This window comes from Canis lupus, chromosome 2 (genome assembly GCF_003254725.2).
Source record: "Canis lupus dingo isolate Sandy chromosome 2, ASM325472v2, whole genome shotgun sequence".
Lineage (NCBI taxonomy): Eukaryota > Metazoa > Chordata > Mammalia > Carnivora > Canidae > Canis > Canis lupus.
Window position 1 is genome coordinate 13,498,721 of NC_064244.1, and position 25,545 is coordinate 13,524,265.

Below are 25,545 nucleotides of genomic sequence, written 5' to 3' on the forward strand. Positions count from 1 at the left end.
TATTTCAGTCTGCTGGAATAAATTTTGCCCTTTCACAATTTTTGAAGTGCAGGAGAGCATATTTAATCCATTAAAACTTTATAAACTTAAGGGCTTCTGAAGACAATCAGATGTTACTGGTGTGACAGAGTATCTCCTGTGAAATAGTTTATCAGCTGTATACCTGAAAGTAATAACTACCTGAATTAAAAACAGATTCTAGAATTCAAATGTTTCATTTATTTTATTTTATTTTTGTTTTTTTTCAAATGTTTCATTAATTCAGAATGTTAAATCCTAATTTTTATGGGATTTTACTGTGTTGATTAGTATCATTGGACTTTACAAAGTTTAACCTTATTTTGATCTGTGCAATGAAACACTGCTTTAGTTCTTATTTTCTTTCACGAGGCTTCTTGAAAAACATTTTGTTGCATAAAACATTTACATATATATATACAATTATATTGAAGAATTTTTATTCTTTTTCATTTTTATTATAACCTATTGCTTCTTCAGGTAAAAGTTAACAAATTTTTTTTTTTTAAAAAAAAAAGAAACTGAAGAGCCTGGGTAGTTCATTGGTTAAGCATCCAACTCTTGGTTTCAGCTCAGATTATAATCTCAGGATCATGACACTGAATCTCATGTCAGGCTCCACGCTCAGTACAGACTCTGATTAAAATTCTTTCTTCCTCCCTCTGCTCCTCACGTACAACTAAATAAATAAAATCTTGAAAAAAAAAAAACACCCCCAAACCTTGAGGAATCAAAATAGAAATGGTAGGGCTCTACAGGATTACAATGCCTACAATTATATGCAAATATATCAATACAACACTATTCATAAAGCTTTAATGCTGTGTCCCTAGGGGCAATTATCTATAGTCTTCAAAAATGTGTCCTTTTGGCACACTGGAGGAATCAGTTATAGAGTGCCCTACTTCTATTTCCTTTGTCACTGATTTAGTGACAGAAAATCCTACCTATTCTGCGGTGAAACTTCTGTTTCTGCTTTTTCATAGCTGATTCCTGATTTAAGGAAGGCAGTTGACTCTGCAATGGAATATATTTTTCTATACCATTCTTCTCAATTTCCTTCAGATATTTAAGAGTTGATTGATTAGTAGCTTAGCATTTATTTAGCACCAAAACACCAAAATACTTATGTATAAATTTAACAAAATATATGTAAGATTTATATGAGGAAAACTATAAAACTCTGCTGAACAAAATCCAAGAACTAAATAAATGGAGAGACATTCAATGTTTAAGAATAAGAAGACTTAATATTGTCAAGATGCCAGTTCTTCCCAACTTGATTCAATGCAATTCCAATTCAAATCTGGAGAGTCCTTTTACAGATATTGACAAACATTCTAAAGTTTATATGGAGAGGCAAAAGACCCAGGATAGCCAACACAATACTGAAGGTGAAAAATAAAGCTGGAGGACTGACACTATTTGACTTTAAGACTTACTGTAAAGCTATAATAATTAAAACAGTGTGGTATTGGTATGAGGATATAGAAATAAACTAATGGAACAGAGAGCCAGAAATACCCTCATATAGTCAACTAGTCTTTGACGAAGGAGCAGAGGCAATACAATGGAGTAAAGATAGTCTTTTCAACAAATAGTAATGGAACTTAGGAAGCAAAAACAAAAATGAATTACTGGAACTTAAAGTAAAAAGCTTTTATACAGCAAAGGAAACAATCAATAACCAAAAAACAATCAATAACTACAAAGCAACCTTCCGAATGGAAGAAGAAATTCACAAATGACATATCAGATAAAGGGCTAGTATCCAAAATCTATAAAGAACTTAGAAAACTCAACACACAAAAACAAAAAATGCAGTCAAGAAATGGGTAGAAGACATGAACAGACATTTCTCCAAAGATGACATACAAATGGCTAACAGATACATGAAAAAATGTTCAATATCACTCAGCATCAGGGAAATACAAATCAAAACCACAATGAAATACCACCTCACACTTCAGAATGACTAAAATGAACAAGTCAGGAAACAACAGATGTTGGTGAGGATGTAGAGAAAGGGGAACCCTCTTATACTGCAGGAGGGAATGCAAACTGGTGCAGCCCTCTGGAAAACAGTATGGAGGTTCCTCAAAAAGTTAAAAGCAGAGCTACCCTATGATCCAGCAATTGTACTACTAGGTATTTATCCAAAAGATACAAAAATAGTGATTCGAGGGATCCAGGCACCCCAATGTTTATAGCAGAATGTCCACAACAGCCGAACCATGGGAAGAGCCCAGATTTCTATCAACAGATGAATGGATAAAGAAGATGTGGTATATAAATATACAATGGACTATTAGCCATGAAGAAGAATGAAATCTTGCCATTTGCAACAATGTGGACAGAACTAGAGGGTATTATGCTAAGCGAAATAAGTCAGGGAAAGACAAATACTGTATGATTTCACTCATATGTGGAATTTAAGAAACAAAACAGATGAACATAGAAGAAGGAAAGGAAAAATAAAATAAGATAGAAACAGAGAGAGGCAGGCTAGGAAACAAAACGAGGGTTGCTGGAGGGGAGGTGGAGGAGAGATGGGATAACTGAGTGATGGTTATTAAGGAGGGCACCTGATATATTGAGCACTTGGTGTAATATACAACTGATGAATCACTAAATTCTACCCATGAAGCTTTTAATACATTATATGTTAACTAAAATGAATTTAAATTAAAAAATTTTAAAAAGTAATGGAACAACAAAACATTCAGGACATGCATAAAAATGAATCTAGACACAGACCTTATGTCCTTCACAAAAGTTAACTCAAAATGAATCACAAACCTAACTGCAAAATGCAAAACTATAAAGCTCCTAGAAGATAACAGGAAAACCTAAGTGACCCTGGGTATGACAATGTCCTTTTTAGATATAACACCAAAGGCATGATCCATGAGAAAGAACTGACAAGCTGGACTTCATTAAAATGAAAACTTCTGCTTTGTGAAAAATGTTCTCAAGAGAATTAGAAGACAAGTCACAGACTGGGAAAATATTTGCAAAGACATATCAGATAAAGGACTGTTATTCAAAACATCCAAAGGATTCTTAAAAACTCAACAATAAATCAATAACTTGATTAAAAAATAGTCCAAAGACCTTAGCAGACACCTCACCAAAGAAGATATACAGATGACAAATAAAGACACTCCACATCATATATCATCAGGGAAAAGCAAATTAAAACAAGGTATCACTACACACCTATCAGAATGTCCAAAATCCAGAACACTGACACCAAAAAATGCTGGTGATGATGTGGAGCAACAGAAACTCACATTGCTGGTGGGAATGCAAAGTTGTACAGCCTCTCTGGAAGACAGCTTGGCAGTTTCTGACAAAACTAAACATACTGTTACTATTTGATCCAGTATATGAACTTCTTGGTATTTACCCAAAGGAGTTGGAAAACTTAAGTCTACACAAAAATCTGCACATGGTTGCATATAGCAACTTTACTCATAATTGCCAAAACACGGAAGTAACCATGTGTCCTTCGTCAGGTGAATGGGTAAACAAACTTATGATACATCCAGACAATGGAATATTATTCAGCACTTAAAAGAAATGAGCTATCAAGCCATGAAAATACATGGAGGAAAGTGGAAAAAAAAGTGAAAAAAAGTGAAAAAGCCAACTTAAATATTACTAAGTGAAAAAGAAGCCAACTTAAAAGATTACATGTTGTATAATTCCAACTATATGACCTTTGGAAAAGGCAGAGAATTATGGAGACACATAAAGATCTGTGGTTTCTAGGGGTGAGGGGAGGTGGGGAAAATGGAGGATTTTTAGAGCAATGAAAATACTCTAGGAGATATTATAATGATGGATACATTATAATGATGGATACACACTTATAGACTTTGGGTGTTTATGACGTGTCAATGTAGGTTCTTCCTTGGTAAAAAATGTACAATTCTAGTGAGTTATGTTGATAATGGGAAAAACCATGCACATGTGGGGAGCAAGGGGTATATGGGAAATACCTGTACTTCTATATCACTTTTTTTTGAAGCCTAAAACTTCTCTAAAAATGTCTTTTAAAAACGATTATTTAAGTATTAAGTTAAATCTATCTATTAAACTGGGAATCCAAAAAATAAAAAAATAAAAAAATAAACTGGGAATCCTGAAAAACAATCAAACCAGATTTAGGTAAACAAGCCAGTAACTTCTTAGTTCTTGGTGCAGATCTTTAATAAGTTTTCTTACAGAAATATCTGCATGCGAGTCATCTGTTTCTAGCATGGAAGGAGAGAATGGTAGCCTGCTTCCTTTCAGGAGAGTATGAACATATTAGTACTGCATTTTGCCACTCTTCATACACTGGCTGTTCATGTCAGAATGGCCTAGAGCAGATATAAAAAACCCCACTTGTCTCCAAATCGGTATGTTTTGAACCTGACAACCACGTTTTGCTTGCTAGCAGAGCAGAAAAACATCCAGAGTCAGAAAAAAAAGTCAAGAATTAGTTAAGGATCATCCTAGCTCCCATTTCTACTACTTGCTGCTATGTAAGTGAGTGGAAGTCAACATCCAGGCATTATTCCAAACCTCACTGCAGTGGTCTTACTGCAATACAATACGAGATGCCACTAATTTTAATACGACACTGTTACCATAAATGTGTTCCTTTCTCTAAAGAGATTATTTTCTATGGGCACTTGCCATAAATTTTGGATTTCAGATCCCTAGAGTAGAGGAGGTTCCCATTGTACAATTATAGATATAATAATCCTGTACATATGAAAACAAAAACAACTGTGCAGCTCCACTTACCACTGTCATCATGACCACTGGCTTCTGGGGTACCCTGCCTCTGGTCCTCTTCAGGTGCTTCGGGGTAAATGACAGCAGTGTCTTGTTGTTGCAGGAACTCTTCAACGTTAGGATCATGGTTTTGCTCATTTTCTGCATCTGAGTCACATTCATCATCTTTTACTAAAAGAAATGCATATTTTATAGAAAGCTTTCACCACGTTGTTACAAAGTTTTTCTAAATAAAAAAATATTTAACTTAAGAGAATTCACTATTATTCTTGAATTTGTTGGAAATATTTACCAAAAGTTTAAAACAAAATTCACTCATTCTGTTATCCTCTATTAAAAAGTCTTTTAGAAAGCAATATGAAAGTTCTGAAATTTTTACAATATCCCTTTTAAACTTTAGAGTGTAATTCTAGTCCATGTGACTGATAAGCAAGACACAGAAAAGGTAATATAGTTGACTGAATTCTTAATTTCTCAATCAAGGAAAAAAGGAGAAAATCTTACATCTCAAACCTTAGTCCCTCCTAGCAACCTACTGGATATTTATTTAGAGTTGTAGCTTAAATCCGAATCATTGTCAATTTAAACCACTCTGAAGTTCATTGCAGTTATGTGATGATGTCTTCGAAAAAAACAGTCTAAATAGTTATCTATAATTAGAAAAATTTCTAGTAAGAATCAAAGAGTATCAAATCCATAAAACTGCTTCTTATCTCCTCTAGTATTCATATATAAACATGGCTATTCTTTATTTTTGCTTCAATAATGTTTAATGGTGGGCTAAGGGCAAAGGCATTTTTTCCTTTGATTAGAAAGGCTCAAGTGAAAATCAAATGCTTTCACTTTGAGAAGGTACTCAAAGTGCTGCTGAGTTTCTACAGCAGCATTGCTGCACCATGGTTTCCTTCCATTTCCTCCACTGGCTCTAGAGGACAGTGTCTACTCCATGCTGGTGGTAACTGTAGCACATTGTATGGCTCCCAGATGTCTCATGGCTGACTTCTTTATACACTTTGGGCTGAACTGTCAGTTTTAAATTTGTAAAAGAGCATTTCCCAGCAGACTAAAATTGGGCCAAATTAAAATGCTGAAGTATGGGCATGTTTTTGTTTAACAGTTATTGAAAAAAATCTTGCTAAGTGAACTTCTCAGGGCAGCTGCTGTTTTAAAACCTTAAAGCCAATGATATAATCATAATGGTGAGCCACCATTTCCCCCTCCTTTATAATACAGCCAATATGATATCAATTATTTAGCACTGGGTTATTGGATCCAGGGGTAAGTGAAGACTCAAGAGGTAAAGCTGGTACTGTGGGTTTTATGGGAGTCTATTTCCAAATCCTCGACTTCTGTGTATATTCTTTCTTAGAACCTGGAAGATTCTTCTCTCTACTCTCCCCTTTCCACAGTATCTTTTGCTCACATCTAAAAGGAAGAAGAGAAGGGGTACCTGCATAGTTCATTGGGTTAGGCATCCAACTCTAGATTTCGGCTCATATCATGATCTCAGATTCAATCTCAATCTCGTGAGACTGAACCCTGCATCAGGCTTTCTGCTCAGCTGGGAGCCTTCTAGTCCCTCTCCCTCTGTTTCTGCCACTCCACTCTGCTCACACTGGTACTATCTCTCTCAAATAAATAAAATCTTTAAAGAAAGGAAGAAGAGGGGCACCTGGGTGGTGGTTCAGTCTACCCAGTCTTCACTTAGGTTATGATCCTAGGGTCCTGGGATCAAACTCCACTTGGGCTTCCTGCTCAGCAGGGAGTCTGCTACTCCCTCTCTCTTTGCACCTCTCCCCCTATCCACTCCTGTTCTCTATCTCTCATAAATAAACAAACAAACAAACAAATAAATAAATAAATAAATAAAATCTTAGGGGGAAAAACGGAAGAAGAGAAAAAAGCATATCCCAGTACATTAATATGGTGCATCGCTTGAAGTGTAAAAACTTTTGGGTTGCCAAAGGAAAAAATCCAAAATACTGATTGGGGAATATTTTCCCCAGTTGATTATTGATTAATCAAAGCAACATAAAACCACCACAATCCTTCCAGTTTTCCTGTTTATATGGATTTCTATCGGGGATAAAACATGGCAATTTTCTGAAATGAATTATTTTGGTTTAGTAAGGAAGTTCTGAAATCAAGCTATATAATAATAATATGGCCAGAGGGAGTGGGAGTTTTCCTTTAATGACCTCATCTGTTCCATTCCGCAACTATTATTAAAACGTTCATTGCTCTTCAGGAAACTGGTCAGAGCAAAGCCAAGAGTATTCTCAAAAATCATTCCTACAATCAGTCTGTCATTAGTTGGAAAAATAAGCATTTTTGAGCAGCTAAAGCAGTACAAGTCAGTGCACTGAGTATTTTCAATGTAACTTCAAATTTTCAAGTTAAACTAGATAAAACTTATGAAATTTATATTTTTATGTGACTGATTAACAATTCCATATAGATTATAAGATGCTTAAAATATTTTAATCAAATTATATTTATTTCAATTATAGTCTTCACCTATAAAAATTTCTATTTTCTGCATCCTATTAAGTATGTGTGTACATATGTGTGTGTAAAGGCTAGATGCTAGAATAATGAGTTTTTAAAGTATACATGTTACAGAATAATATAATCTGTATTTTACACATGAAACTTACATCTTCAGTAAGTTATAAGCTTATATATATACTGACTTGCTCTAAATGTACTACTCATTTTGGTAACATAAAAATAATATTAGATATAATCTTCATCTCACTATTGAAGAATCTATTTTTTAAAAACAATTATTAAGTTTTTAATTTTAATTCCAGTATAGTTGACAAATAGTATAATATTAGTTTCAGGTGTACAATATAATGATTCAATAATTCCATACAATACCTGGTACTCCTCACAACAGGTGCACTCCTTAATTCCCATCACCTATTTCACCCATTCCCTATCCTTACCCCACTGGTAACTATCAGTTTGTTCTCTATAGTTAAGTGAATAATCTATTTTTAAGAAGATATGTTTATTTATACTTTGCATATTCCTCATTATTTATAATTTATTTCTCACAGAGGAAATTTTTATAAAATTTCTCAAATTGTGTTTTGGCAAAATTACTTGAATTAGAAAAATGAGAACACTTTTTTCTTGACAGAAAGTCTGATTCGGCTGATTGGTATAATAGTAATAATACCTGGCTTTGCTAGTTAGGTTATTAGGTACAAAATTCTCGGAAACTGAATGAACTAAGTCTGTAGCTCTAAGGCATTAATGACAATATTATTATCTCAAGTGATAAAAGGATTTTTGTTAAAATTTGTAATGCATTTATGTTATCATCAACTGTGTAGTACTGATAATTATATGGTAAATCAATCCACAAATTTAAAAAATCTTAAGATCCTGTGCCTAGAAATTAAAAAGAAACTTAAATTTTAATTTATATACATATTTTTCTTATAAAGAAATGACAGCTGATCAGAAATACCTTCAAACAGGAAATATATACTCTGTTAGCATCAAATTCTATTGGTTTATGAAAACAGAAATATGAGTTCAAGGAGTAAATATTATGATATAACACTTCTGACTTTTAAAGAAGAGCTTATAACCAAATTGAATGATTAGCAGGATTAAATTGTTATGGATTTCACATATAAGAGTGATGTTAAAAATGCCATTTTTAATATGTCAGAAATTATATTGTAACTACTTATACTTAAGATGAAAAATTTTAAATGTACATTAAGAAATACGTGGCACAGTGTATAATCGATTAGTTTACATAATATAAAGTTTGGAGGACAATAACAGTACCTCTTAGGGTAGTTGTGAGATTTAAATTAATTAATAGTGTGTTTATTACTGTACCTGCATACGTAAGTGCTATTTAATTGTTAGCTATTTTCCTCAAAGCAGTCCTGGTAAGGTAAACATTATAATTTCCCAATCAAAAGTTTTCCCAATAAAAAAAATAGGGTCAGAAAGCTTAGATAACTTCCAAAGTCACATAGTAAAAAAATATTACTATTAGATTACATGATTTGGTATTGGGTATGGTATCAACTTCTGGGCTCTTTCCCACTGAACTACACTGTTTCCATGAACCTGCATCTAGCCAAAACAACTTCAAGCTGAGACCAGAAATTCTGCAGTTTTACCTATAAATTTTAAGTGCTGGGAAGTGCATATTGTAAAAAGGTCAATTATGAAGCAAAATTTCTAGTCCTAAGACTGATAAACTTACATATTTCAATAGTAGAGAGATAAGCAAACACATAGGGATGTAATAATAATTTGGCTTCTTGAGATATGACGAAACTCAGAGCTTTCCAATATAAAATTATTTTGGACCATAGAACTATATATGACCAAAGTGTAGAATTCTGAGGTTATAATCACAAATTGGAGCAAAGAGAGAGAGAGAGAGGTAAACTTTTAATATAAAGATAAAAAATTATTTAGCTATTAATATTTTAATTCTACTGGAAAATATATCTTTAGGCTTCTTCCTAGCTTTATCTTCCATTTTTCAAACTTTGTAAACTATTAACTATATAAACAAAAAAGGGATGCTCAGAAGGAACAAAGGATGTTTTGGGTGGATTTTTCACTCTATGAATACTAAGTGAGACTACAGTTCTCTTAACTTCATGAACTGCAAAAGGAAATCAGCTGAAGAAAGGATCTGACAAAGTTCTGAACTAATGATGGTGACCTTTGTACAATGTTTTTGTTTACTTTGTCAGCAGATTATTCCCTAGCAGTCAAGGAAATAACAAATGCAAAGGCAGAACATAATTTTTAAGTTTAAATGCACAAAAACCTCAACCATCTAATTTCTAACCTTTTTTCCCTTGAAACTACACTTATCAGGGTTTTATTAGATGCTTACTTGCTCCCAACTCTCCAAGTTCCAGGGAAATAATGCAGCAGGGATCATCTTCCACTGGGTGGGGGACCTCATATTTCAGCAACAACTTAAGTTACTACAAGATTACCTTACCTTCCAGATGTGATTTTCTGGGGAGAGGAGTTAAGGGAATTTATATACTACTCAGTACTAACTGAAATAATTAATTTTTGTAGTGAAGAGCAAAGTGTAGGTTAAACACTGAAACCTGAAATTGTGAATTTTTTTTTTTATAGCATTTTGCCTAAAAGGGCAAATGATCTTCTGTTACTCTGGTAATGTAAGTCATCCAACTTTAACATTAGGCAAAAGAATAATGACAGCATTCTTTTGTGTTCATTAATACCATTTTACTAATAACAAATATCCCGTTTAAATATTTTATGTAATGTGTAAGTTAGTATGACAAATATTTGATAACAACATATTTGAATACATTATTCATGTAAGTTAAACGCAACCAAGTTAAAGGCAGAATATAAAATCTTAGGAAGTAGGTACCATAAATGATCACATATCCCATTATTATTTAATTATTTTGGAATCCATCTTTAACAACAACATGAGGATTTACTCTTTGTTTTACAGAACTGACTGACAAGTATGGGAGTGTCTGTTTATACCATAGATGAAATCTATTTTTGACATATTACTATGAAATATACTCATCCTACACAATGAAAGATAATTTATAGGGCTCTATGGAATATTCCTAAAAGGCACTGCAGAGAAAAGAAAAAAAAAAACTAGAAGTGTTAAACCAAAAAAAGAGAAGAAAAACAGAAAATTTAATTAAAGTTATATGATAGAAATTTCTAATTTATGGTTAAATATACAAAATACAATTATACTACTTTGAAGTACAGTGTTTTGAAGAAATGTTTTAATAACTCAGAATTCAGTTTTGAAGCTTTCACTCTAGGAGTTCTAGCTGACTTATGTGACACAATAAAAAGTGCCTGGTGTTATCATACATAAGATCTTGATTTAAGTTTTCCACTTACTCTTTTGCTTCTTAAATCTGATTTGAATCCATTATAGAAATATAGCTTTAAGTCTCCGGGAATATGTACTTTTAGTCACCTAGAAGCAAATTTTCTTGTTTACTAGAATTTAACTTCATCTTGGCCTTTTTCAAAATCATAGAAGTTACAAGAAAAAATTTTGAATCTTTTGTTTGCTGTGACATGTTCACTCAGCTCATCAATATTCATGACTCTCATCTGGTTTATAGATAACTCATGATATTTGCTTATTCTTCTGCTTTCTGTCTTGTGGGCAACTTAATGTAGATCCTGGTAACTAATAATGAAACTCAAAATAGTTAAATCTGTATTTCTGTAGCTTTGGTAAACAATTTGATATAAATTCAAATCATGATTTAAACACTTATTTTTTAGGTTTATCTGTAGGTTGTACTTGTCATCCTTATAAAATGGAAAGTATGCTCTGTTAGATGAATCTGCAAATTTATACTGTATTTAAAGAATATAAACTTCAAACTTTTATATAGTGTCCTATATGCTTGGGTACTGAAACACTGAAAGAGGTCAAGATAAAAGAGGAGGAAATAGATTAAATTCATGACTCACAAATGCAAAAACCAGTGACACAAAAGACCTTGTTCAAAGACTACAGTATGAAAGAAAACAAGGAGAGAGTACCTGCACATCTCGCTTCATCTGCCTGAGCTTCAGGCCCCAGGATTTCTTGTCCTTCCTTTCCTGCTAAAATCAAAGAACAAAGGATTAAAATAGATCCATGTGGCACAAACATTTTTAACATCTAGAAATATGAAAAGGAACTTTTAGATTATATTTAATTTGGATTTTCTTCCCTTTTAGAAGTAATGTACCCTTGAAAAGTGAACTTTTTAAAAAGAGGTCTAGCAGACAGTTTTACCAAACTCACAAAGGTATCTTAAAGAAGCAAAATTAGTGAAGATTTCTATATAATCCTGGAATTATACATGCATTAGAATTATACACATACTGGGATTTTAGTGTTTTTTTGGGAGAGGAGTTCTACCTCTAGGTAGCAGGATTCCTTTTTAAAAATTTCTTCTGCAAAACACAAGTTTCCATGTTTTAGGCACTGTGCTAGATGCTTTATAAACTTATTTCCTTTAACCTTCATAACTACCTATTTTATAAGTGGAAAAAAAAAAAGAAACCCAAAACTTCAGGCTTGAAGAGGTTAAACAGCCCAAAGACACACTGCTATTAGTAGAAGAGGAATTTTTTTTAAAAGATTTTATTTATTTATTCATGAGAGACACAGAGAGAGACAGGCAGAGACAGAGGCAGAGGAAGAAGCAGGCTCCATGCTAGAGCTCATACAGCAATTCGGTAGCGTGGCAGGATACAAAATCAATGCCCAGAAGTCAGTGGCATTTCTATACACTAACAATGAGACTGAAGAAAGAGAAATTAAGGAGTCAATCCCATTTACAATTGCACCCAAAAGCATAAGATACCTAGGAATAAACCTAACCAAAGATGTAAAGGATCTATACCCTCAAAACTATAGAACACTTCTGAAAGAAATTGAGGAAGACACAAAGAGATGGAAAAATATTCCATGCTCATGGATTGGCAGAATTAATATTGTGAAAATGTCAATGTTACCCAGGGCAATATACACGTTTAATGCAATCCCTATCAAAATACCATGGACTTTCTTCAGAGAGTTAGAACAAATTATTTTAAGATTTGTGTGGAATCAGAAAAGACCCCGAATAGCCAGGGGAATTTTAAAAAAGAAAACCATATCTGGGGGCATCACAATGCCAGATTTCAGGTTGTACTACAAAGCTGTGGTCATCAAGACAGTGTGGTACTGGCACAAAAACAGACATATAGATCAATGGAACAGAATAGAGAATCCAGAAGTGGACCCTGAACTTTATGGGCAACTAATATTCGATAAAGGAGGAAAGACTATCCATTGGAAGAAAGACAGTCTCTTCAATAAATGGTGCTGGGAAAATTGGACATGCAGGGAACCTGATGTGGGACTCGATCCTGGGATCCTGGGATTGATCATGCCCTAAGCCAAAGGCAGATGCTCAACCACTGAGCCACCCAGGTGTCCCAGGAATTTGAATTCAGGTATGAATGGCTGTAAAACCTACTTTCAACTCCAGCCTTGCCTGTATGACTAGAGTATCAGACAATCAACTAGAGAGAAGACCATACTAAACTTCACTGTGTCCAGAGCAAACACCTACGGCACTACTTTATCTTTCACTCTAGTCACTATTCTAACTACTGATAAACCATCATAATAATAGTACTGGTAAACATTTTTAGATGCCAGTTGTCCTCCTTTGCTACCTAAGGCTTATAGTGAGCTGACTGTAGTATTCTATACAGAATAAGATCAGAGTAAATAGGCATATCATTTTGGCAAGCAAAAAGTATGTTTTGTATATTCAGGTATATTTTATTTATTATAATGTTTATTAAGGACATGTATAGATATAAAAGACATCAAGGAGTTAAAAACTGCTTTAAAAAAACTAGCAGAATATATATAATTATGATCAGAATACTTAGAAAGACATGCTAAAACATCACATCATGTAGTTAATCTGCACCCCAATCAAATCCCATTGAATGTCAGTCAAAAATCTTGATTTAGATTTCCCCTAAGTTTGATAATTGAATTGAGAAATAGAACACTAATCAAGTAAAATCTTTGCTCACATTAAGCATATTTTTCTGTAAGTGCCTTGGATTATCAGCTGGATTTATTTATTCAGCAGATTTTCTTTACTCATTAACTTTATATTAGTACTTAAAGATGATCACTATGTGAAAAATAGTTAAAATATGTATAAACCTCTTTAGACCAGCATAAAAACACGGTCTAAAGTAGGTAATGAAGAGATTAACGTCTGATAAATAATTCTCATTTTATACTTGCTATCAGCAAAATGACAATTAAAAACCTCATGTTAAAGTGTTTATACTATAGTAAGACAAACACCAGTATTGGCTAAGTGTTTGCATATCTCTAACATCTTTTTTTTTTCTCTCTCTCTGAAGCATCTACTTAAACTAAAATAATAAAGACTATGACAATTGGATAATTATATGATGGTAATATATTCATTCATTTACTGTTGATCAATCTATACTCTTTATTTCTCCTCAAATGAAAATTAAGATAGCTGGAGTTTTTACTTACAAAGATGGAAGATGACAGTGATATTCAAAGTTAAAATGGTATTTCGGACATAACTAATTTTTCTACTTATAGTTATTATAGCTAATTAAAAATCTGCAATTCAATTAAGTGATTTCTTCATTTCTGCTCAGGATAAAAATCTAGGCTCCTTCGATTTAACATACTTCATAACATAACATAAGCATTTAACTTCATAACAAAACATAAACATTTAACATACTTTATTTAACATACTTTATTTAACATACTTCAGAATTTTGTCCTAGACTTCTTTACTATGATTTAAAAACTGGATGTCTCCATTCCTTCTCTCATCCCTGGGGCTGGAATTTTGGTTAAGCAACTAAAATCATATTGTCTAATGGGAATAGAAAATATCCTAATGTTGGTCTGTAGCATAAACATACTTCTTTCACTATAGAGTGCTGCCAGGAGCAGGCTCCTTTCTGCTTCACCCATGGATCAGCACAAGGGTGGACTGAAATGGCTAACTACACTGTTCAAGTAGCCTTCTCCTCTATGTGTCCCCTATTTCTAAGCTCTGAGAGCTTAGAAAACATAAGGGTAGTAAAGTAAGAGAATCTCCTTGTGCATAAGATTTTCTCTCCTGCAAGACTTACTAATGTCAACACATTGTGACCGACTAACCTAAATGCAATTTAGAAAGGTAAACTAGAATGCTCCTAAGGCTTTTACTTTTAGTTTAAATTCCAAAGCAAATACACAAATGAGGAAAAACTCTCAAATGACAAGACTTTCTTTTTTCAAATAATGGCAAAATATAGCTGAAAAATAAGTCATGAAATACTACTCAGAAATCAAAAAGGACAATTTATTGATACATCCAACAATTCAGATGAATCTCTCAAGAAATTATGGAAGGTGAAAAAAAATCAATCCAAAAGATTATATAACGGTATGATTCCATTTGTATAACATTCTTGAAGTAACAAATTTTTTAAAATGGAGAAGAGGTGTGTGGTTGTGAGGGGTTAGAGTTGGGACAGGAAGGTAGGTGGGAGTATATAGCATTGCTCTATCTTGTCTATATCAATGTGGATATTCTGGTTTCATACTGCACTAAAGTTTTGTAAGATGTTACCACTGGTGAAAACAGAGTAAAGGGTATACAACAGGACCTCTGAATTATTTGTGAATCTAGATCTATTTGTGAATTACTTGGAAATCTATAATTATCTCAAAATTAATAGTTTAAGTGAAAAATAAGTCAATGCCTGATATCACAAATTTAGATCAAATGGATAGCACTTGTTTATTTTGCCATGTCATTCCTGTAAGTAAAAGCAAGAATGGTAAATGCAATTCATTTTAATCAAAAATCCAGAAGGCTTAATGCCAATGGCAGGATAGAATAGCTCAAAGTACAGACTGGTTACTAAGCACACGTTGAAAATTCTAAAACTTTCATTTTAAATTCATACCAGTGTGTTTTTAACCATTTCAAATGTGTTTGTGGGAAGATTTTATAGCAATTTCTAATAAAGAATAAGAAGTGGGTAACTGAACCAGATTTTCCTTTCCTGCTTTCATCTCTTCCTCTATAACACACATGCACAGATGCCATGCACATTTATACCTACCTGTCTTTTCTCAAGTTGACCCCTCTATCTAGAATGCTGTTACCTATTCCATCTGAAAAACTTTTACTAATTCGATTCTTTAAAGATCAGTTCACATTTATCTCATTCTGTAAGCTGTCCTTCACGCTGCTCTGAAGTAAATGCCAATAGATTTCTGAATTCAAACATAAAGTGTTCAAACTTTAATTAAAAATTATTTTTTTACTGTGTACTTTTTCAGAGTATTCTCAAGTGGCTTCATTTTTCTCTCTTGTGTCCTCTAGTTTCTACATATATGCATATATTTTTGGTGTAACTATCAAAGTCACAGTAAATGTAATTCACAGTCTCCACGAATACATGTTAACTTAAACAAAGGTAAAAAAAAAACATGTAACGGAGGTTAGATATTGTTAAGATAAAATGAACACAAACCACCCTGTGTGTCCCACTGAATGCAGCTAGAACAACCTGGGGAGAATTTAAGAAGTTATTTGAAGACTCTAAAAGGTAACCCATATTAGAAAGACCAGGGAAGGCGACATGACAAGAATTCAAAGTACCACTGAATCACTGAGTAATTTCTCCTACTCTCTAGTCTGGATTCAAGGCAGCCTAGATTTAGAAGTGAGCATGGGAGCAGAGCAGAGAAAAACTCCACAAAGAACACTCTAATCTAGGCTCACAGAACAAGAAAGGCCCCAAAGAAGGGAAAAATCATTTTTTTTCCTTGATTCTCTTGTGTTCCAGTCCCTAGATCATCCCCACGTAGTAGCTGAGATCATGGAGAAACCAGGAAAGTAAAGATACCTAAAATGCCAAGAATGGGGAACCTTCTTATCCACTCAGAGAAACAGTGGCCCCAAGAGGATGGTACAATTTTCCATCAAATTTTCTCTCACTGAAAATGAGTGGGAAATATCAGTGAGGGTGACAGAACATGAGAGACTCCTAACTCTGGAAAACGAACAAGGGGTGGTGGAAAGGGAGGTGGGCTGGGGGTTGGGGTGATTGAGTGACGGGCACTGAGGGGTGCACTTGACAGGATGAGCATTGGGTGTTATGCTATACATTGGCAAACTGAACTCCAATAAAAAATATACAAAAAAAAAAAAAGGGGATTGATTCCTTAAAAAAAAAAATCTCTCTCACCATCTTTCACCTCTTCCTGCAGGCACAGTTGCAGGAAGTATGTGGCAACGTATGATCAAGGAAATCCTAGATTTTTGGATAGAGAACTGACAAGGGCAGTCCCACGGAACTGAAGGTACTAGGGAGATCATGGATAGGGAGTTGCACAGGAAAGCAACCCGATAACACTGCATGTGAACTTCTGGTTTCATATCCAAACTTCCCATGTGTGGATCTGACCACAGGCTTTGAGAACTGAAGTAAGGATAAGACCATTAATCATGTCCCAGAATGGCCAATATAGGGCGCCGATCCAAAAAGCACTGTAAAGTCTTTGAAAACTGAACTGATATTGGAACCAAAACCCACAGAAAGTTATTTAGAAATTATAGTCTGATACAACTGGATAAGTTGCTTGCTAAGCCAAAAATACCAAAATGCTCCACAATATTTAAATAAGACCAAGAATCTCATAATATTAAAAATGTCCAGGATACAATCCAAAATTACTTAGCACATGAAGAACCAGGAAAATCTCAACTTCTGGAGCAAAAGGTAATCAAAAGATGGCAATATGAGAAGACACAGATGTTGAAACTTTCAGAAACCAGCTTTAAGCAGCTATTAATTATGACAGTACTCCAAGGCCTAAGGATGAACACTCGAAAAAAATGGGAGAGATAAAAGGTCTAGGCAAATTCTTATCAACAAAAAGAAGGTATAGATAACAACCCAAAGGAAATATAGAATTAAAAATACAGTAAGAAAAAAATTTTTTTAAATCACTGGATGGATTCAATAGCAAAATGGAGATGAAAGAAGACCAGTGAATTTGATGATAGGTAAATGGAAATTATCCAGTTTGGACAACAAAGTGAAAATACTTTTTTTTTTTTTAATTTTATTTATTTATGATAGTCACACAGAGAGAGAGAGAGAGAGAGAGAGGCAGAGACACAGGCAGAGGGAGAAGCAGGCTCCATGCACCGGGAGCCTGACGTGGGATTCAATTCCGGGTCTCCAGGATCGCGCCCTGGGCCAAAGGCAGGCGCCAAACCGCTGCGCCACCCAGGGATCCCTGAAAATACTTTTAAAAACAGAGTATCAGTGTGTAGAACAATAATAAAATATCTAACATTCAGCCATTGGAGTTCCAGAAAGAGAAAAAAGAGTATAGTACAGAAAAAATAGTTGAAGAATTAGTCTAAAAACTTCCCAGATTTAATAAAAAACACAAACCAATAAATAGATAAGTTAACTGAATCTCAAACAGGATAAAGGCCCCCATATCCAGGCCTAGATTATCAGTCAAACTCTGAAACTAAAGGTCAAAAAAATTCTGAAAAGAGAAAAAATGATATAGAACTTTAAGGAAATAATGATTTAAAACAAAGCAAATTTATCATTAGAAATGAAATATTTCATAAGGCAATGGCACATTGTTAGAGTGCTAAAAGGAAAAAATACCTGTCAATCGCAAATTCTATATCCAGTGAAAATATACTTTAGAAACAAAGGCAAAATAAAGATATTCTCAGATGAAGGAAAGTGAATAAAGTATACTGCCAGCAAACTTGATATATTACTAAAGGAAGATCTTCAGAAAGAACACGAAGTAATATTAGATGAAAATTTGAAATGTCAGGAATGAAAGAGGACACAAGCTATGATGTAGTATACATGACAACTGTAACATAAAGGAAGGAGGGTAATGGAATCCATATGAGCGTAAAGTTTCTATATTTTACTTGGAGTGGTGAAATACTTAATTCTAAGTAGACTATGAGAAGTTAGGTATATATACATTTTCATTTACAGAGCAACTACAAAACATCTATACAAAAAGCTATAGTAAAAATGAAATAAACAAATGGAAATAGAACACTAAAAATATTCAAATGATTCAAAAGAAGGCAGGAAAGAAGAAACAGAAGAATTAAAAACAGGGAAAAACAGAAAGCAAATAATACAATGATAGACCTAATCCAAACATCAAAACTTACATTATGTGTAAATGGTCTAAATGAGCCAATGTAAAGGATTAAGACTGTTAGAATAGATTTTTAAAAAACCAAGCCCCATTTATAGCACTCTACAAAAAAATTATCTCAAACATAATATAGACAGGTTAAAGTAAAAAGTTGGAAAATATATACTGTGTAAAGATTAATCAAAAGAAACCCAAAGTGACTATTTTACATCAGAAAAGTAGACTTTGCAGCTAAGAAAATTACCAGAAATCTAGAGAAACATTACATAATAAGAAGGTCAAAACAATCTAACAACACAGCTTCAAAATATGTGCCCAACAGAATAGAGAAAAATCTATGTATATACCTGGAGACTTCAATACTCTTCTCACATTAATTAACAGAACAAGCAGAAACTCACCAAGGATATAAATGATCCAAGCAACACTAACAACTACTCCATTCAATTGACATTTGTAGAACATTCCACCCAACAGCAGACTACACATTCTTTTCAAATACACATAGAATACTAATGAAGACAGACCATATCCAAGATTATATAACAAAAACTTAAACTTAAATGAAATCATACAAAGTATGTTCTCTGACCATAATAAACTAGATATCAGTAGCAAAAAGATAAGAAAATCTCCAAACACTTTGGGAATTAATGAACATAATTCTAAAGAACCCCTGGGTCAAAGAGAAAAATGAAAAATACCGCATCAAAATTTGTGGGATGTACATAAAGCAGTGTTAAGGGAAATTTAAAGTATTAAATGCTTATTATGTTACACAAAAGTTCTCAAATCAAAATTCTAAACTTCTATGTTAAAAAACAGAAAAAAAGACCAAAATATGTCCAGAGCAAGCAGAAGGAAGAAATAAAGAGCAGAGAGCAATACAACGAAAGAGACAGAGAGAGAGAAAGAGAGAGAAACAATGAAAAAGAAACCTAGTTCTTTGAAAAGATCAATAAAATTAACAAGCCATTAGCAATACTGATAAATAGAGGCTAGCCACAAACAATTAACATCAGGAATGAAAAGGGAATGTCACTACAGAGCTAGGAGGTAGTAAAAGGATAATAAGGGAATACTCTGAGTTCAAGGAGTAAACATGATTTAACACATTTGACTCTTAAAGAAGACCTTATTATTTTTTTAAAAATTGAATGATAGGTGTTAAATTGCTATGGATCTCATATATAAGAATGTTAAAAAGCCAATATATTTGATATGCCAGAAATTGTTTTCAAGTATTTACACTTAAAATGAAAAATTTTGCATGCCCATTAAGAAATCTGTAGACAATGCATAATCATTTTATATAATATAAACTTGGAGTATTTCTTATATAATATATATAAAATAATATAGTATAATATATACTATATATTTTATATAATATATTTATAATATATAGTATATATAATATATGCTATATATTATATATAATAGCATTTCTTAGGTTAGCTATTGAGGATTAAATTAACTATAGTATGCGCTTAGTACTTTACCTGGCATATAGTGAGTGTTATGTAATTGTAAGCATTTTCCTTAATACAGTCCTATAAAGTGAACATCTCTACACTCATACATTTGAAAACTGAAATGGAGCAATTCCTCAATAACTAGAAAGTGTTAAAACTAATCTGAAATAAGAAAAGCTAACCTGAGTATTCCTGTAACGGTTTTAAAAATTGAATTTGTGGTTTAAAATCTTCCCCCAAAACAAAACTCCAGGCCCAGATGGTTTTCCTTGCAAATTTTGCCAGACCTTTAAACAAGAAATAATACTAATTTAAAATAATCTTTCCAAGAAAATAAAAAATAAAGGAACACTTTCCAATTCATTTTATGAGGCTAGCATTTTCCTGATACCAAAACCAAATAAAAATAGTAGAAAAAAGAAAGAAAACTATAGACCAATATCCCTCATGAAAATGGACCTAAAAATTTTCAACAAAATTGTCGAATTGACCAATATGTAAAAGGAAAAGGACTGAGTGGGGCTTTCCAGGGAATCTCAGGCTGGTCCAATATTTGAAAATCCATTACTGCATTCACTATATTAACAGACTAAAGAAGCAAAACCACATGATTGTATCAACTGACAGAAAAAAATTCAACATCTATTCATGATGAAAACTCTCAGCAAACTAGGAGTAGAAAGTTACTCAATTTGATAAAAGGCATTTACAACAAATCTAATGTTAACATTATAATTAAAGGTAAAAGACTGAATAGTTTCCCTCTAAGATTAGGAAAAAGGAAAATGTCTACTCTCACCACTCCTGACATCTTATGTCAATAAACAGGAATAAAAAGCATATGGATTAGAAAGGAAGAAATAAAACTGTCGCTACTTGAGAAGATTGTTTATGTAGAAATCCTAAAGAATCTACAAAAAAATTCCTAGAATTAGCAAGTCCACAGTATACAAGGTGACTATAAGACACTGATACACTATAAGACACTGATACAAAAAACTGAATATGATACAAGTAAATGGAAAGATACTCAATGTTCATGAATTAAGAATTAATATTGTTAAAATGTCCATACCATCCAGAGCCTCTCTCTAGATTCAATGAAATCCCTACCAACATTTCAATGGCATTTTTTTTTTAATTTTACAGAAATAGGAAAAAGCAATCTTAAAAGGCCCTATATAGCCAAAGCAATCTTGAGAAAAGGAAGGAATGGGAGTTTTGCTTCTTTCTGATCAGGATTTTTAAGAACTTAAATTTAAAATAATTTTAGACTTACAGAAAAAAATGTAAAACTAGCACAGACTTCCAGTATACCCTTCAATCAGCTTCCCTTAACGAGAATATCTTACAGAATCACAATACTCTTACGGAAACCATTAAATTAGTGTTAATACAATACTATTAACTAACATACAGACCTTATTTGACTTATGTCAATTTTACCACTAATGCTCTGTCTTTTCTGGTTTAGAAACCTGTTCGGGACCCATAGTGCATTTGTCAGGTTTCTAGAGCCTTCTCCAAAATCTTACAATCCAATCACGTCTGAGAAGTTGCTTCTAGTCTTTGCTTTTCTATGACCTTACCACAACTGAAGATTTTGTAGGGTGCCCTCAATTTGAATCCCTGACATTTTCTAATGATCAGATGAGGAAATGCACTATGAACAAGAATACCACTGAAGTGATATGCCTTTGTGAATAGATCTCACCAGTGGTATATAATGTCACTGTATCTTCTTATTGGGACATTAACCTTGATCACCTGGTTAAGGTATCTGTCAGGTTTCTTTATACTAGTTATTATATAGTTACGATTAATAATTATCTGGTGAGGAAATACTTTGATACTATACAAATATCCTTTTTTCATATACTTTCACCAATTTTAGCATTCATTGAGGATTCTTTTTTATTAATGACTTATTTATTTATTGGAGAAAGAAAGCACAAGCATGTCTGAGTGGGGGGAGAGGCAAAGGGAGAGAATCTTCAAGCAGACTCCCTGCTGAGCCTGACACAGGGCTTGATCTAAAGACCCATGAGATCATGACCCGAGCCAAAACCAAGTTGGACACCTAACCAACTGAGCCACCCAGGCGCCCCCACTGATGGTTCTGGCCTGCAACAATTATTACCATGGTGTTTGCCTAACAATGATTTTCCATTTTCCTAATTACTTCGTAATTTATAACTGAAATTCTACTATAAGAATTATTTTCCTTCTCTCCCATGTATTTATTATTTATATCAATATGGATGTGTGGATATTTATGATTATAATCCAGTACTATCATTATTTATTTTGCTGCTAAAATTGTTCCAAATTTGGTCAACAGGCACTCCCTTGGTTGGCTCTTGTGCCCTTTTCACAGGTTGACTTTTAAAAAATACTCTTACTTGTTGTTCTGAGCTTACTTTACATTTTCCCTACCTCAGTTGTAGAATCAGCCATTTATGCAAAGAGTTTTGGCACCTTTTATTGGTGAATGGTATTTGAATCCCAGATCTGGGCACTAGGTATACTTACTGCTACTGGGTATTACTGTCCACAGGCATTCTCAGAAGACAGAATTAGGAAATAGATGCATGTATACTAATACCTGCATATACCCCATCTATATTTTTGTATCTATCTATCTTATATAAATTAAGAACCATGAGTTCATTGACAACTCTGATTCCAATAGAAAAATATAGGATTTATTCTAGCCTTCTCACTTTTCCTTGTTTATAACCTCTTTCTCTGATAGGGAGGAATTTTGGTCTCATTATCCTCTCTCTCTCTCTGTCTCTCTCTCTGTCTCTCTCTCTATATATATACAATTTATATATTGTATAATATATAATTATATATTATGTATTGTATATAATTTATATAAGTTTATATTATATATTATATATATAATATAATTTTTTTGTTCACTTCTAGTATATACATATGTTCAGAATAAACTTTACCTTTTAAGAAACAAATTTATTAACTATAGGGAAAATGGGGGTGGGGGTAGTAGGCATAGGGGTATGGACACATCTCTGAGTATACCTCTTTGTATAGCTTACATACAAAGCTATACAAAGCTATGTAAGCTTACATACATAGCTTACATATATAAACATGAAAATGTTTCCCATTCACACAAAAATAATTTAAATCACTCAGCAGAGATAATGGAAAATGAAGTACAAGCAATGACAAATGAATCTGAATGTATTATAAATGAGTTATACAACACATTGAAGGGATTATTCCTTCATTACTGTCATCTCTTAATGCTTAGATAGAGGTAATTAAATACTAGAGGTATATATTTAGTGCAAATGAAATTGGATTCTCTTATAAGTACAGCTAAAAAAATATCTCTGTGGTTGTCTGGGCCAGTCTTTTCATTTTACAGATGCAAAAGTGGAATTCAAGAGACATAGTGGTATAATGAAGACCAGAAAGCATGTGCTGAGCTTTTTCTACATTACATACTACCTTTGGTTGAAAAGTTCAAAGAGTAGGTTAAACTGATTTTTGAGAGGTAAGTATAAAATGGTTCAATGATGAGTTACATAGTGATTGATATATTCTTTGCATAAGATTATTTATAGTATTTTGTTATAACCTGTGCCTAAGACAGCCTTTTTGCTAGAGTAACATCAGGATTTTAAATATTTTTATCATAAATAAGCTTTCATTTCCTTGGCATTTTTGTAAACAGGTAAATTTCTATGGAGTTTTAAACTTCAAGTCAGAAAAATGTTTTACTCATTATTGGTATCATTCTTTTCAGCTCATCAATTAAAAAAAATAAGAAAAACATACTGAACACTATTTTACATCATCAGATCAGTTTTACATGCTTTTTTAAAACTCAAATTATGAGAGGCCTATAAGAACAGGTGTTTCATAAATAAGAGTATATATTTAAAAACAAGAGTATATATTTAAAAACGTTTAATTGACACAAGCATGAGTTTTGTGCTGAACCACAAGAAACTCTTATGAATATAGATATGTTGGAGCACTGCCAAGTTATACTATCTTCCCTACACACAACAGTACTTAATTAACCTAGTTTTATTTATTTTTGAAAGTGCACATGTAGTAGCTTACTTAATATCTACAATAAAAATATTGTTTCTTCTATATATTCCTTCTAAGAACTTGATCCTAACGAGATTTCATTCACAGCCAAAAATAGCTTTTTAAAGGTACTTATTACAAAATTAACATTTCAATGGCACGTTATATTTTCAAATATACTTAGATTATTGATTTACACTATGCTACAGATCTGTGAATATCAGAGTCCCATGTGCTGGTCTCTAGCATGGTTAAATGTTATTGATCACTTTCTTCTCTGTTTTTCCCTATTTAAAAAAAAGTCTTTAAAGTAACTCACTGGCATAAATAGTGTGCTTCCACTAACTAAGTGACAGTAAATGGCCTTTGCTTCACTATTTCTTGGTCATTCTTGAGTAACTAGAGAGGAAACACTTCACTGAGCAATTTGCATTCTAAAAACCTAAGTTGCAGCTACTCTATTTTGTAAGCAAAAACACTGTTAATCTCTTTTTATAACAGCTGGAGATTTCACATATTGCTATCTTCTTGGAAGTTTTAGTAGCGAGATGATCAAAACACCCTACACTCTTCCCCTTGTGTTTGTTTTTCACATTGGTAGTAGTTTACAAATGGAATGCGCAAAAAAGAACACAAGAAGAGCAGTGCAGCAGACAGCGCTCATGAAAGAAAAGAATCAGGAAGTAACTGAAAACAGTGGAGTTCAACTAAGCAGACTGCCCTTCAGAGCAAGCCCCTCTCTTGGAAACTCCAGTATTCTTTTTCTGCTTTAGGAGCAGGTTGGTTTTGTCAACCATGTACAATTTGATAGATTAATTTTTCAAATTTAGCCACAGGGATCATCTTGAGAAGCCTTAAAACAATTCAAGAGTAGAAGTTCCCTGTTTGGATCTGAAGCCCCACCACATAAACTTTCATTTAAATGCATGACTTAATGGTTACCAACTAAATGAACTATTAAGGATTACTAACCTTGATATTTGTGAACTTAATTTACTGAGGATTTTGAACCAGTATTCTATCAAGAAGTCTTGGTTGCCTTGCATCACTGGGCAGTGTTGCAGATCTATTGTGCACATTTTCACAAAGACATTTTAAACACTCACAATGGGAAAGGATACTTTTTAACTGACGGAATGCCAGAATTATCTTGATTTGTGATTTCTGGTGGCTGATAATGATTTTCTTACTTTGGTCAAAATTGTTTACCAGTTTTGTGTTTACTGGTTTGTTCTATTTGGTCAGGCAATATTGTTTTGAACATGGTATGGCACATTTCATAAACCTTTCATTTTTTAAAATTAGATGAGGTAAAACCTAAACTAGTGCTATATAGGCTTAGAAATATAGTTTCTTTACAAAAGAAATGTATCTTCAACTTGAGTTTTTTTT

The 25,545-nt window shown here is 33.1% G+C and overlaps 1 protein-coding gene across 8 annotated transcripts in view; it reads right to left on the reverse strand.

Annotated features, from left to right (window-relative positions):
* Positions 1–25,545, reverse strand: part of ZEB1 (zinc finger E-box binding homeobox 1) — a 181,462-nt gene that overhangs the window by 19,242 nt on the left and 136,675 nt on the right. For 6 of the 8 annotated variants that reach the window (XM_025464056.3, XM_025464059.2, XM_025464058.2 and 3 more), the window contains 2 exons: positions 11,377–11,439; positions 4,816–4,977 (listed from right to left, as the gene is read on the reverse strand). In XM_025464056.3, the coding sequence (XP_025319841.1) occupies positions 4,816–4,977; positions 11,377–11,439 (225 nt within the window). The remainder of the gene's footprint in view (positions 1–4,815; positions 4,978–11,376; positions 11,440–25,545) is intronic. The other 2 variants (XM_025464057.3, XM_049100152.1) reach the window with 1 other exon arrangement.